General features: G+C 38.3%; 2 protein-coding genes across 2 annotated transcripts; one reads left to right on the plus strand and one right to left on the minus strand.

Moving 5' to 3' along the window:
* Positions 1 to 1,351: 1,351 nt before the first annotated feature.
* On the plus strand, positions 1,352 to 8,608 carry LOC121943607 (F-box only protein 40). The gene is made up of 4 exons (XM_042487169.2): positions 1,352 to 2,123; positions 2,937 to 2,974; positions 3,116 to 4,969; positions 7,431 to 8,608. The coding sequence occupies exons 2-4, from the start codon at positions 2,972 to 2,974 to the stop codon at positions 7,611 to 7,613; spliced, it is 2,040 nt and encodes a 679-aa protein (XP_042343103.2). The 5' UTR covers positions 1,352 to 2,123; positions 2,937 to 2,971; the 3' UTR covers positions 7,614 to 8,608.
* A 1,684-nt stretch (positions 8,609 to 10,292) lies between these two features.
* Positions 10,293 to 14,123, minus strand: ttc36 (tetratricopeptide repeat domain 36). The gene is made up of 3 exons (XM_042487180.2): positions 13,939 to 14,123; positions 13,519 to 13,707; positions 10,293 to 10,632 (listed from the first exon to the last, which is right to left on the minus strand). Exons 1-3 carry the CDS (start codon positions 14,081 to 14,083, stop codon positions 10,364 to 10,366), a joined length of 603 nt encoding a protein of 200 aa, XP_042343114.1. The 5' UTR covers positions 14,084 to 14,123; the 3' UTR covers positions 10,293 to 10,363.
* Positions 14,124 to 14,433: the final 310 nt, after the last annotated feature.

Here is a 14,433-nt window from a genome sequence, read left to right on the forward strand (position 1 = left end):
ATGACACAGCCTGATCAGTCTATGACATACAGTAGTATGATATTGTAAACAATAATGGAGCAGATCAATGCACAAAAAAGCAATCCACTGCTTTTTGTTAATGCTCTGCTGTCTTTATTAAACAACACTGTCATTAGCATAGCTACTAATCCATTATTTCCACATCTGCCTTAAAACACATTTACAGCTGTATTTGACTCTTCTAACCGCAATAACAGACCTCTCCAGTCTGAGCAGTGCTGCTGTTGTATGGCAACAAGACACAGAAAAAGCAGGTATTTTTTCAAACACCAAAGTCTCTCTCTCTCTCTCTCTCTCTCTCTCTCTCTCTCTCTCTCTCTCTCTCTCTCTCTATGAAATGTATGCTGATTGCAGAGCCTATAGAGAGCAAAGCAGCTGCCCCTGATAAGCTGTTCATCTTAATCTGTGCCAGCAGACAAAAAAAAAGTTGCGTGAAGACTTCCAGATGCACACCTTGGATCCAGCACATTTTACACAGGGTGGAAATGGGTGTCCGGTGGTGTTTGCAGGGTGATGTGGGGGAGTTAACTGGATGATCGTTCAGGCAGCCTTTAATGTAAATGAGTGTAATTAGATAGACTGGATCAATGCCCCACTATGTTCCACAACACATTAATTCTGCAAGTGAATGAAGGAGATGACATGAATGACAAAGAACACAGAGTGACAGGTGTACGTGTTTTATATACAATTTGTGCCATGTACAAATAATGAGCTCTGTATGCGCACAATCAAACTGCTGTTGTAGAGCAGCAGTGGTTTGTGTTACAACAATACTGAATGGTGATTTGATTAAAAGCAAGCAGCAAAGCAGCAGTTTGGGTTCATCACATAAATGTTACAATGTGGTAAGGATGCATCAGTTTCTGTGTTAAACCAAAACATCACTTTTTGAAGATAAATCTCCCCCAGATCATTTCTTTTTTAAAAGTACACAAGGATACTAAAACAACCTCAAATTTCAGTTCATACTGGGATATAATCAGCTGCACAGGCTGGGGATGATGAATCTGTATTATAAGCAACAATTTCAAAACACTATGAAAAATACCTTTTTCATCTTGCATTGTAACCTCAAAGAATTTAACTAATCCATGTTAGGAATATTATCTGACAGAAGTGTTGGTTGGGTTTTTGGAAGTGTGTGACTGACATCTAGTGGAGGAGATGCGGGAAATTACCTGAATATATATATATATATATATATATATATAGAGAGAGAGAGAGAGAGAGAGAGAGAGAGAGAGAGACATCGAAAGATCGATTTCTGTAACATAATTTCAAATTCTCATAATGTAAACATAGTTTTCTGGACATTTTTTTCTGTTTTGGGGATAATTATCTAATGAAACTCATCTCTAAATTATCTAAATTATTTTTAAAAATAAATTTCTTGATACTCTTTATTAATTTCTTGCAGTTTGTGTGACATTTCTTGCCAAGTGCGTCATAGGCTTTTTTCCCCATATTTTAGAAAGAAATCAAACCAATATGCTCAGGTTTCAAATGCTCAAACAGCTTGTGGAAGATGCTGAAACGTAATACAAGAAAGCTGATTGCTATCCAGGTTTGAAAGAGTTAAAGCTCTTTTTTAAAACAAAAAAAAGCATCCATAACAGGCTGTTATTATTGAAATGACTCATTAGCAATTAATTAATTTTACAGTATATGTATATTTGCCCGTCTATTAAAGTGTTCAAGACATTTTTTAAGTGATTTTATTTTTATTTGATCCAAAGTTATTTTTAACTACTGCTTTCATAGTGGAGGGAAATGCAAACACATTATTTCTGATAGTGTTTGATAAAAGTTGTCAGCACAGACAGAGTGCTACACATGGTGAGATGTTGATGTTTTTGAGCATACGGTAGTTAAACTGTCGTGGAGCTGGATTACCTGCCATTATCACCACCCTCTCACAGTGAAGCAGAGGTGGAGGCTGTAACTTGACCTTGCCTCTTAATGGCTGTGGTGACAATGGTGCCCCGTCCCACTGGCCCCGTCGCCCCTCTGTTGTGTCTATTTATAATGTCCAGACACAGTGCAGAGGTTATTAAGGGGGTGCCGGCAAACAAAAGGTGACAGGCACAGAGAAGCAAAGGGTGAGACATTTTACTGTTATTGTTCCACTTGTTCACTTTTTATTTACTCACATGCAGATTTTTTTTCAAATAGTATTCTTGTTAAAGTGAATGTCTTCTTTGCATTAATTATATTGTATGTAATCTAATGTATATTTTAAAATTCATGATTAACCCTTTAGAACATGAGCAAATTCGGTTGATGTCTTGGAGAGAACAAAAACATAGGGAGAAAGTGATGAGCAAGTTAATGAGAAATGATGAAAAAAATTGTTGTTAAATTAGTAACAAAAAAACTGATAAAAGAAGATAGCAAAAACAAAAAGTGAAAAAACAAGAACAAAGAAAGTGATGACCTGAAAAAGTGCTTAAAAATAACATTTTAGGACATAATTTTGAATTTGTGATTATGATCATTTCAAATACAGGGTTTTTTCCCTGTCTTTTTGAAAACACTAATTTAATCTTATTTCATTTCATTCTAGAAATAATTATTAGAAATCTACACAATTTTGCAATTTCCTTGACATTTCTTGACATGTTGCTCATTGCCCTTTTCCCCGTGTTTTCAGAAAAGAAATTTGTTTGGATCTGAAGGTTTAAATTATTGTTAAAAAGGTGTCCAAATGCCAGACAAGAAAAGTAATGCTGATCTAGGTTTCAAAGGGTTAAAATTCAATTAATGATGCATTTAAAGTCTGAATGTCAAACCATCTTCTTTATGTTAGTGTTCAAAATGAGTTAGACTTGTACATGATCTGTATCTTTCTTGGAAGCAGCGTATGTGCAACACAAAAATGCAAACTTGAAATATTTCATCTTATCCTCCAACAGTGTTTCTGGCTCCTCAGATTATCATTTTGTTCATAATGGTAAGTGCATTTATTTTCACTGTTTCTCATCAGAATTAAAGATGTAAAACTAAATAAATCTGATTCTCACATTAGTAGAAAATCATATTTTAGCTTTTAATTTGCCCCTTTTTGGATATTTCCTGTTATTTCTCTCTTAAGGTGAAGAACAGAAAGACACCTTTCGGCCACCATGATCATTGTGTTACGTGTTACAATGCCCACTGTCAAGTCCCAGTGCAGATCTCAGTCTCATGCATGCTCATCAAGTGTCATAAAAACTGCGGCGCCACCTTTCATATGTGCAAACAAGAGGAGCACCAGCTTCTGTGTCCAAATGAGACTGTCCCCTGTCTCAATGTCATCTATGGCTGTCCTCTCACGATGCTGCGCCACAAGCTGGCCAAACACCTGGAGGTCTGTCCTGCCAGCGTGGTCTGCTGCTCTCAGGAGTGGAACCGTTGGCCTGTTTCAGAAACAGATCTCACCTTCTACAAAAATATTTCAGACAGCACTCAAACTGAGCTAAACCTCGATGTTGCCATGGCACTCCGGGACCAAGAGCTACTTTTTCAATCCATCAAAATGAAGAACATTTTTCCCGAATTGATGGAGGAGGATGTTTCTGCCGGGGTCAAGAGTCACACAGATGAAGCAACCTGTTCTGTAGATTGTGGTGAATTTACAGAAAATGGCTGCACAAGGATGGAAACAGAGCTGAGCCAGGAGGAGAGGGATGCTCTGGCAATGAGCCAGGACGTGGATGGTATTCAGAGGTACAGCTCCTGGGAGAAAATATTCAACAAGGAGATGGAGGGATGCAAGCAAACTGTCAAAATCCTGAATAAGAACGAGGAAAAGGGAAAGACAAGAGTAGAGCAAGAGTCATCAAACCTTCGAGGGGAGACACCCAGGAGCCAAGACAGCGCTGCTGCCGATCCAAGCACGAATGGTGCAACTGGCCTGGCGCCATGGCAAGACGGGGTCCTCGAGAGGTTAGGCAGGGAAGTCAACATTGCTGAGTATAACATGTATCTGACACACAATGGGGCAATGTTGATTGACTTTGGGCAACTTGCTGCTTGCACACCAAGAGAGAAAGATTTTGTTTATGGAAATTTGGAGCCAATCGAGGTGAAAACTGTCCGCACATTTAACGTTCCTACGAGTTATCGAGCAAAACGTAGATATCTGAAAGACCAGGCGCTAAAGGTCAAGACCTACCACCAGAGTGTTGACACTGCAGATCTGGGAATATCAGTAGAGAATCTTCCAAAGTGTGATGAAGTAAGCGCCACACTCCTGCACTCTCTGGAAAAGGAGCTAAAAGGACATTTAATCTCAGAGAGCGTGGGAAGAGACGGTCTATACGTAGACGAAGGGACACAGACATACAACTTTGCATCTGCTCCTTTCAAAACAGATGCATCGCTTGCGGATGTCATTGCAGACAAACATCATGGTCTTTATGTACAAGTCGAAACCGAATCCGTCACCAGAAGACACAACAAAACAAGCTCGGCCTTCAGCTACATGTGTGGCCACTTCTTCCGCCGCGACGAATACCGCTCTCATTTCAGGAACGTGCACTCTGACATCCAGGCCTCTCTGAGTGGTTGGTTCCAACAACGCTGCCCCTTAGCATACCTTGGCTGTGCTTTCACCCAGACGAGGTTTCACCCAGCAGGTCACCGAGCTACAATCAAGTTCTGTCAAGATGTCAGCGCCTTTGTCCTCCAGCCAGACATCCCTCCGTTCCTCTGTGAAGGCGGGAAAACCTTCAGCCCTCAGAGAAACGGTGCACATAATGTGGATCCCCTGAGCAGCCTGCCCCTGGAGATCCTTCAGCACATTGCTGCTTACCTTGACAGTTTTACATTATCTCAGCTGTCCCGAGTCTCCCATCTGATGAGGGAGGTGTGTGCCACATTGCTGCAGGAGAGAGGGATGGTGTCCCTCAAGTGGGAGAAAAAGACATATTCCCATGGGGGAAGTTCCTGGAAATGTCGAAAGAAAGCAAGTATCATTAAATAGCCTTGTTTCTTTCATTAAATGTATTTTATGTATTTAATATACTGATTGAGTGCTGCCATTACATCTCATATATGATCTAAACCTTGTAAGGGAAAGTAAACACAAGGCCAAACTTCTAAATCAGTTCCCTTCTCGTATCTGGCCCCATTCTGTTTACTGTCATCAGAAAATTTCAGTCGTTCATACAGCCTGACAGCTGCTGCATTGTAAACACTCTCCAGACTCACCGTGCTTCTCTCTAACAATATTACAAACTGAATCACAGCCGTGTTGGCAACAGTTAATGGGTTCCCACTGAAGTAGCCACTGGAGACGTGGAGACATTTTTCTGTGTCCTTCCTTATCATATTCCAGCTGCATGTGGGGTCAGGCACCAGGAGGAAGTGTTCAGGGAGAGATTTTTTTCTGGTGTCTGAGCAATAGTCTGGTAAAAAGGCAGCAGAACTATCATTTAGTTTTGCAAAAGGCTGATTTCATTCTACAGCAAAAAATCAAAGCTCTATAGGACGCACAATAATATATCTATTGACAACCAGTTTTAACCTGGTGGTAGCTTCCATACTGTATTTTTCATTTATTTGATAGTTGACAGCAAAGAGATTCTGGAAAAACAGCAGTCAGGGGGATTCAAACCAGGGATGCTGTGTTTACATCAGACCACTAAGCTAGATCTTAGACCCCATGGTTTAGGCTGCCAGGCCACAGGGACGCCCAGCAGGCTGGTGGTCTGAGCCTTGTGGACGCCCCCAGCTGCCTTGATTTCTGGAGATTATCTAAATCCTGTTGGGAATTATGAGCACTGTATACTGTATGAGGATGAAATTCTAAGTGATTCAGACTCATGAACACTGAGTTAAGACCATTAAATTCATTATGTTGCTGCTATCTTTCAATAAAGCGCTGACAAGTGTGCAGGATTCCTTCAAGGACCAGTGTGTAGGATTTGGAGGGATATACTAGTAAAAAAAGGATTTTGTATAAAAGTTTTCTATCGTGTTTAATCACTTGAAAAAAATTGCTGAGTTTTTGTTATCTTAGAATGAGCCGTTTATATCTAAATAGGGAGTGGGTGATCGTCCATCAAGATCACCATGTTGCACTGCTGTGTTTGTACAGTAGCCCAGAATGGAAAAACCAAATACTAGCTCTAAATAGGGCCTTCCCAACATGTTCTTATCCTGACTCGTCAAATATCGCTGCTTAATCTGTACATCATGTCTACATTTCACGCACTCCTTTGTTTGTTGTTGATGTGGTTTGGACCTTGGGGGAGGGGCCCTTCTATGTGGAGTTTGCATGTTCTCCCAGTGTCAGCATAGGTTTTCTACAAATTATCCGCCCTCATCCCACAGTCCAAAGATATGCAGGTCAGGTTAATCAGTGACTCCAAATCGGTTATGGGTGTGAATGTGGGCAGGAATGGTTGTTTGTCTTTTTGTGTCAGCCCTGCAATAGTCTGGCTAAATTTCTCCCAATATCAGCTGGGATAGGCTCCGGCCCCCCACGACCCTTGAGAAGATAAGCCGTCACTGCTAATGAATAAATAAATGAATGAACACTTGCAGTATCAGCCACTGTAGTTAGCAACCCCCTTCATCATGAGAGCACACATTTTTTTAATGTGAAACTGATTTTTTCAGTGTTTTTACTAGTTTAAATCACCAAGTCCATTTGTTTTCAGAAAAAGAGACTTCTGCAGATCATTTTTTTCCTGGTAAAAACCTCCCGAACAATGAGCACTAAAGGAATCCTAACCGGGAGTTAATGAATTTGGTCCCCAGGGAAGAAATAGGAAACAATACAGCAAATATTAAACAATAAACAAACAAACAAAAATGTCATTTGATGGCTCATACACATCATTTAGGCTAATTATTAAGTCAATTATGCTATACCAATCAGTTGTTCTTTGGCTGTGTGGATAACTTTCCACCATTTATTTTTAAAATCTGTTCATGACTTTTTCCAGATATCCTGCGGACAAACAAACAACCTCTCTGCTCTGCTGGAGGTAATAAAAGATAAATAAAGAATAAATGCACAAGTGTCTATTTTTACCTCAACTCTCTTTGAACTGCAGTGATCAGGTGACAAAGAGTGTGCTGATGATATCAGTGATGTGGAATGGCCTGAGGGCTCGCTGCCAGTAAACACAGCGCTACCATAACAAGTCAGATGTGATCATTCATGGAAACAAGATGTTGATAAGACCGAGTGGGCGACAGCTGGGTATTTGCTCCCCAATGAAGGGCATCATTTGTATATGTTTGTAATGGATGGATACGGAAATAACATCCTGACATGTGGTAAAAATACTCTTCAATCTAGATTCCACAGATATTGAAAATACATGTATCCTCATGGTCATTGGTGCAGTACAGTTGATAGATTCCCTGACAGCAGCCTCCTACACCTACTTCACCTCTGTCTCTGTGTTTCACAGGTTTGGGAGTTCAGCTCTCTCTTTTCATCTGTGGACAGATGGAGCTTCAGCAACAATCCTTCCATGTCAGATCACTTGAAAACCTGCTCCTTCTACCAGAGAGAGGAGCACACTGACCCTGTGGCTTTAGCCTGCCTGGGAGAGGTCGGAGACAGACACGGAGAAGTAAAGCATAAAAGATAATGCTCATGGTCCCAGAGCTCAGTGGGCGGACCGCAATACAAGTGATGCCGTGTTTAGAATCACTCAGGCATGACATGTATCCTCTGCATATACAGCTAGAAACAAAAGGTAATTCAGAACTGCTTGTATGCTGAAGGCTGCAGACGTACAATGAACATGTATTGAATTCAAGTACAATTTGTGTAGATTGATTTTTGATTTACTGAGCTGCCATTTCTTGTTACATCGCCAAACAGCATTTTACCTGTAGGTTAGAGAAAAAAAGAAAGAAAAAACATAAAGATTAATGTATTTATGCAGTGTTTTTAACAGTTGAATAGTGAATAAGTTAAATAACCCCACTGAGGACATTAACCCTTTAACCTGAGCAAATTGGCTTGATTTCTTTCAAAAAGATGGGAAAAAGACAAAGAGCAGTTTACGAAGGACTGCCCCCCAAATTAATTTGAAAAAAAAAGTACAAGAAAATTACCTGAAAAACTGCTTAAAAATAACAATATGTCTGCAAAATAATTTTAAATTATCAACAATAATAATGATAATATCAATAATTATATTATCAATAATAATAATTTAAACTTTTTTAAAAATAAACTTTTAAATCTACTAATTTCATGCAGTTTGAAGAACATTACTTGCCCATTTGCTCGTTGCCTATATCCCAGTTGTTTTGAATTGATAGAGTGAAGTCAGGTCATTTGGGACAACAGGCAAAATGAGAACAACGAGGTTTTACATTTTGAGCACCTTAAATATTAGCAGCTAGTCACCAAACATGTTATTGTTTTGTTGCTATAAAAATCCTCTACATATGTTAAGCTTGCATTAGATAATATTGTTGACATGGTTTTCCCTTTTGCACTATAAGAATGTTTTATTAATTGCTTTTTAAAAACTGTATTTTTCCCTATTTAAATCCCCATGTACAATGTGCTTTGGCAATACTTTATTTTAATATGGTCATGTCAATAAAGCCTCTTTGAGTTTAAATTTTATATCTAGGATGTCAAAAATCCATTGGTCCTAGAACTTGCCAGAAAAGCTATGTGGCATGGTGATTATATGTCATTTCCTCTTTTTGATAATAAGAGTATTTCACCTAAAACAATAAGGGTGAAATTTAAAAAAAAAAAAAAAAAAGTTGTATTTGCATTTTGTTTACCGTTTGACTTAAATAACCAAAATATTTTCACAATACACTTAACTCTGTATGGCAAAGTCTTTTGAGTGAGTACTTAATCAGGTAAAAAAAGACAAAAAAAATCAAGCTAAAATTTAACATTTTTCCAAAGTAAAATCAGTTAGTGTTTAGGCTACCAGATGCCATAAAATCATTGTTAGTGTGTTATTGTGTGCCACCTTGTCACATCATATTTTTCTCACTTTTTGAAATTTTTAAGACCTTTTTAAATACATAGTCAGGTTACATAATTGATTCAATAAATTATTTACTGAACTAAAGATAGATTTAACATTAAAAAAAGAAAAACACGAATGCCCCATATTACTTTACCAAGTGTCCCATTTTACCATGTGGTGGATGAAATACCTCAAAGTCACACTTGAGTAAAAGTATATATTTTCTAGCAGAAAATGACTTGGTAGAAGTAAGAGTCACCTATTAGAATATTATTTGAGTAAAAGTCTTAAAGTATCAGATATTTACTGTACTTATGTCTCAAAACCATTTTTATTACATATTAAATGTACTTAAGTATTGAAAGTCAGAAATAGGCTACAAGTAAATGCTGGTAATAAAAAAGCAGGATGTCAGAATTTTCAGAATTATAAAGTTTATTTCTTCATAATATACACCACCTAAAAAGTGGGGTGTATATTACACTTCTTATGTCTTCGTCATAGCTAAAATGATTTAAAGAACAAAATCCAATCCCTTCTTCATTCTTCTGTCCGTCCCTTCCTAATTCTTCTATTATTTTAAAATGAGTAACTAACATGCTTATGGGAAATGTAGTAAAGAAAAATTGAAAGTTGACAGATATATAAAAAGTCAAGTTACGCATGGACTTCCAAAAATTAAGAACAGTAACAAAGTATTACACCACTGACTTTAGCTGAACAAGTCATCACAGTGAGTTAGGCTAGAGGTTCATGGTGTGTTTAAAGTTCAAAGTGTCTAATTTATTTTATTTGGCAACATATTTTCTTTATAGCAAAGACACATAACAAGATCTGGAAGCACTGAAGGTGCTCTTAAGAATTTTAGGTTGTTTTCTTGGTAATCTAAAAAAAAAAAAAGTGTCCCAAATGACCTGACCTCACCCAAAAGATCTTATTTCATTCCCATGGTGAGAAGCATTACTTCAAAGAAAGGAGGGCAGCAGATGTTGCTGCTGTTGACTGTTTTCAACATGACAAGACTGACATCTGCTGGAGAGAAGCTGAAGTGCCTCGTCTGTGTGGATTGTTGACACTTCACACATAATAAAACTGGTTTGGTGTTTGAATGCCCAGCACAGTATCATATATCCTACATATCATATTTCATTATACACAGTAGGTTCACTGAGGACACTGACATTCTAATTTAGGCTGTCCGCAAGGAAAATGAGAAAAATGATCCATGTGTGTCACTGATATTATATACTGTATACTAAACGTGACTTCACATTTAGTATACAGCAACATACTCTGTGGAATAAAAAAGACATTAAAAGCTAAAATTAATCATTTATTAACCACAGACTTCATACAGTAACAGAGAAGTAAAGACCAACAGTCTACACTAACTACAGATTCTCAGACACTTCAGGATTTCGTAGTTTGTTGATCACCTCAGAAAGCATTTTATTGCACAGGGCTGCGTACGGATTGAGCAACACAGCCTGTTGTCGAGCAAATTCACTTCCAAGTGCAGCTGCTTTCTCAAAATCTGCTCTGGCTTCATCACTCTGGCATGCTAATCTACGTAAAAGGCCTCTTTGCACCAGCGCCTGGCAGGCAGTACGCCCTGTGCTGCCACTCAGAGAGATGGCTCGGTCCAGGTCCCCCAGGGCTCCTGAAGGGGGAGAAGAGCTCTGTAAGGCACATACCCATCTTCAAAGTTGATTTACAATCAGAAATGTCCTCACAGTCTGGGTCTGCTGCAATATTCACTCTGAGGAATGCAGCTTCATTTGCTTTCGATGATTTTTCCACTAAATATTGTAAAGTTTGCAGTCAAATAAAAACAAAACAAAAATAATTGCATAATAATTAAAATATTATTCTGAATTGACTTTAATTTAAAAATCTGGTATTTTTCATTCATCCAAAAAGTACAGTAGTCTAAAACTAAATGGCAATCTCAATTTATGTACAAAGACATTTTCAGATGAATGCATTCCTCTGCAATACAGCAGTGATGCTTCCTTTTCACAAGTTCTGCATATTATTTGAAAGACATGTAGGTGTTTTATCGGGAATACTCAATTGTAAGCCAGCATGAACAATAGCTGGCACCAGGCTACAGACACACTGAAAAGCATCACCTTTACATAGAATCTGTAATTTTAGAAGCAGATGATGCAAGAAAAAAAAAATGGTGCTGCAGTGTTGAGTGCATACTGTGATTGACTGGAGGTGATCTCCTGGGAGTGTATGTAAAAATACCACAGGAACACTCACATGTGCCAAAGACGGAAAATGATCAAAATGACAAGGGTCATGTCACAAGTGTTGGTTATAACTAGTGTTGGAGTCAAGACTACCAAAACATAGTTATGACCAAGACCAGTGTCAGTGGTGGAATGTAACTAAGTACATTTACTCAAGTACTGTACTTATGTACAATTTGGAGGTATTACTTTACTTGAGTATTTTCATTTCATGCTGCTTTTTACTTCTACTTCACTACATTTTTGCAGCCAATATTGTACTTTTTACTCCACTACATACACCTCACAGCTTTAGTTATAGTGACCATTTAGATGCAGATTATGAATACAACAGATATTTGAACGATTGAATTGTGAAATCTTATTATGGATAGAACTAGTATGTGGAATTAGGTTCCCCTTTATCAGCATTACTGCTTCTTGAATGCATCACTAATTATTTTCCATTAATATAACATATTATTCTGAAATGGGCCATTCAACATAATAAGTGCGATTACATGGAAATGAATAGCCTGTTTATGATTGAGGTTTGTTAGCTATGCTAGTTCTCTGAAAGGCTCCAGGATATATACTGGGTTATTCATGTCCATGTATCTGCACTCAATGAGCACTTTTGCATTTAGTACTTTAAGTATATTTCGATGCCAATACTTATTATTATGCCAATACTTTTACTTTAGTTACATTTCAAATACAGGACTTTCACTTGTAAGAGTATTTTTACATTTTGGTATTGCTGCTTTTACTTAAGTAAAAGATGTCAGTACTTGTTCCACCACTGACCTGAGTGTATCAACACTGAGACAAGACCTTGAGGTGTTCAGACCGAGTCAAGACCAAGATCAGACCAGCGTGACGCTCAAGCTGCATGACTCATTTACAGTAATATGTGGAACATGAAAACCACAGGCACTCCTCAAATTGCTCAGAAACATCTACATTCTCATAAAAACACCCACACAAAAAAACAAAAGAAGATCCCTCGTTTTACTCTTTTATGGCCATGCTCTGTATTTCTCTGTGTATGTGTATTAGTGTAAACAGAAGAGGGGAATTTTATGTATTGGAAATTTTTTTTGTTTTTAATATGCAAACCAATACAAACACTAAGGAGATGAAATCAATGTTACCATCTCTGTTTTCTTTGTTCAAGACCGCAACAAGACCAAGTACAAATATGGTCTAGTCCAATATGATCTTGATTACTACAAAACTGGTTACAACCCCTGACTTTTGTCATTTGTCATAATACACTGCATCTACAAAATACAGGGGACACTTTATTTCCTTTAAGCACAGGTAATTCTTATGCCTTTAGACTCTGGGCCTTCAACAGGGGGTCTGTGACCCCAAGTGGGTCCTCAGAGGTCTGCCAGAGTGTGTTTGGTAATTTAAGTTTAATTTCAATAATTTTATTTATTAATATTTTTTATTTTTGTTTGTTTTTGGAAAAAAAAGGTCAAGGCATACACATAAGAATGAATCCAAAAAATTATTTGCAAAGATAAACTAGCCTTTTCATTAAATAAACACAAACAAACAACATAAACAAAACATAATTTACAGTACAAATAATTAATCACGGGCTAACTGTTACACATGAATTCTTGTGCAATCATGTTAATGCTAAATGAATGACTGGTACTAGTCCATGACAATGCAATGAACTAGTAAGCTAACATTTACAAACTATTTAAACATAATGGCCATTTAGGTATATTATTATGTTAAGATATTTTCGTTAGTCCCAATGGATTGTTTTGTACGTTTTCAAGCCAAAGGATCTTAAATATGTCCAACTCAGAAACAAACATAATTATAAATCTATGAATCTGCCAATATTTATAAATTGAATGTCTCAGTATTGGATATGTGTTTATATATGTCACTTTAGGCTATCGTACATGCTATTGTGAACCCAGTTTATAATGTACCTCAGTTTTTTAAAGGATATGTAGTTGGGGGTCCCTGCTCCATCTGTCTATCAGCTAAGGGGTACTTGGCCTGAAAAACGTCAAAGACCCCTGCTTTAGACGATTTAAGTATGACTCCCTGTAATTCTTTGCATTCAGTTTATACAATCCTGCCACCCTTGTGACAGACAGCACGTAAAACAAACCTGACACGAGGCAAACTCAGAGCTTCTACAGTAACACTGTTGACAAAGTGCATCAGGTAGACAAAGCTCTGATATGATGTCATGCTGGTCTCAGAAACAGCCGTCTGATATGTCAGCACACTGCAGCGTCTGTGGAAAGGGTTATTATTGAGTTTGTGGCATGTACCTGCTGTGTTCCCCTGCAGCCGCAGGGCCTGTGCCCGGTTGTTATAGGCTGAGGCTCGCTGAGGCAAGATCTGGATTGCCTGGCTGAACAGCTGAAGTGCAGCTTGCAAATCCCCAGCCTCTGCTGCCGAGACACCCCGCATCTCCAATTCTTTCACTTGCTTCAGCAACTCTGTGTCAAAGCCACTGTCTGGCAGGAGGAGATAAACAGGTTGAAAAAGCACTCAAACTCAATTGACAGGTACCGTGGCAAGGAAAACACAGAAATGTCACCCAGAACTCAACTTGGATTAAAATGTCATGTTTTTTTTACTCCAGAAATGGAATGCGTTCAAATAAATTCAATATGCTATGAAATGATAAACATAAAAAGCTGTGACATGATATGCAGTGACATATCAAGTCAGAAGCTCACGCTCACCATCATCAATTAATTCCTCCTCTTGGTTCAGGCCGGGGATGTCTCCAAAGGGGGTGGTGGGGTTGAATATAGCCTGGAGTACAGCTCTGTCATGTGCTGTGGCCATCTTACCGTTGTCTGTAGAAAAAGCAGAGAAAGAAATCATGACTCCTAAATTACAGCTGGGTGGAGAATTTGTCTTCCCTTAACTTCAGCCATTTCCACCAGCCAATCAGAGGAGGGGGCGGAAGCAGAGGTGGACTTTGAGTTTTGCCTGCACTGAGGACATCTGCATTTGGTTAACTCAAAAATGCAGGCCAGGCTACAAACACCAAGCTGCACTGAGCTGCACAGCTGCTGTTGTAATGGCAGATAGAGAAATGTTCTCAGATTTATTAAATCTGATGGTTTCTGCTCTGTGCAAAGTGCCAAAGTCCCAAATGAAAGATACTCCATAGCCATTGTTCATAGACTATTGGAGTTTCCCCACTGGCTGTTACTTTTTCATTTAAAAAA

Source organism: Plectropomus leopardus, chromosome 6 (assembly GCF_026936395.1).
Source record: "Plectropomus leopardus strain MGB_pleo_1.0 chromosome 6, ASM2693639v1, whole genome shotgun sequence".
Classification (NCBI taxonomy): Eukaryota; Metazoa; Chordata; class Actinopteri; order Perciformes; family Serranidae; genus Plectropomus; species Plectropomus leopardus.

Bases quoted from the DNA above. Each gene is read 5' to 3' on its own strand.
- LOC121943607 (XM_042487169.2), top strand. The intron at 4,970-7,430 runs GCAAGTATCATT...TGTGTTTCACAG, and splicing joins CCTGGAAATGTCGAAAGAAA to GTTTGGGAGTTCAGCTCTCT.
- ttc36 (XM_042487180.2), bottom strand. From the start codon at position 14,083: ATGATTTCTTTCTCTGCTTTTTCTACAGACAACGGTAAGATGGCCACA. The intron at 13,708-13,938 runs GTGAGCGTGAGC...TCCTCCTGCCAG, and splicing joins GGAGGAATTAATTGATGATG to ACAGTGGCTTTGACACAGAG. The intron at 10,633-13,518 runs GTACATGCCACA...CTCCCCCTTCAG, and splicing joins GCTGCAGGGGAACACAGCAG to GAGCCCTGGGGGACCTGGAC.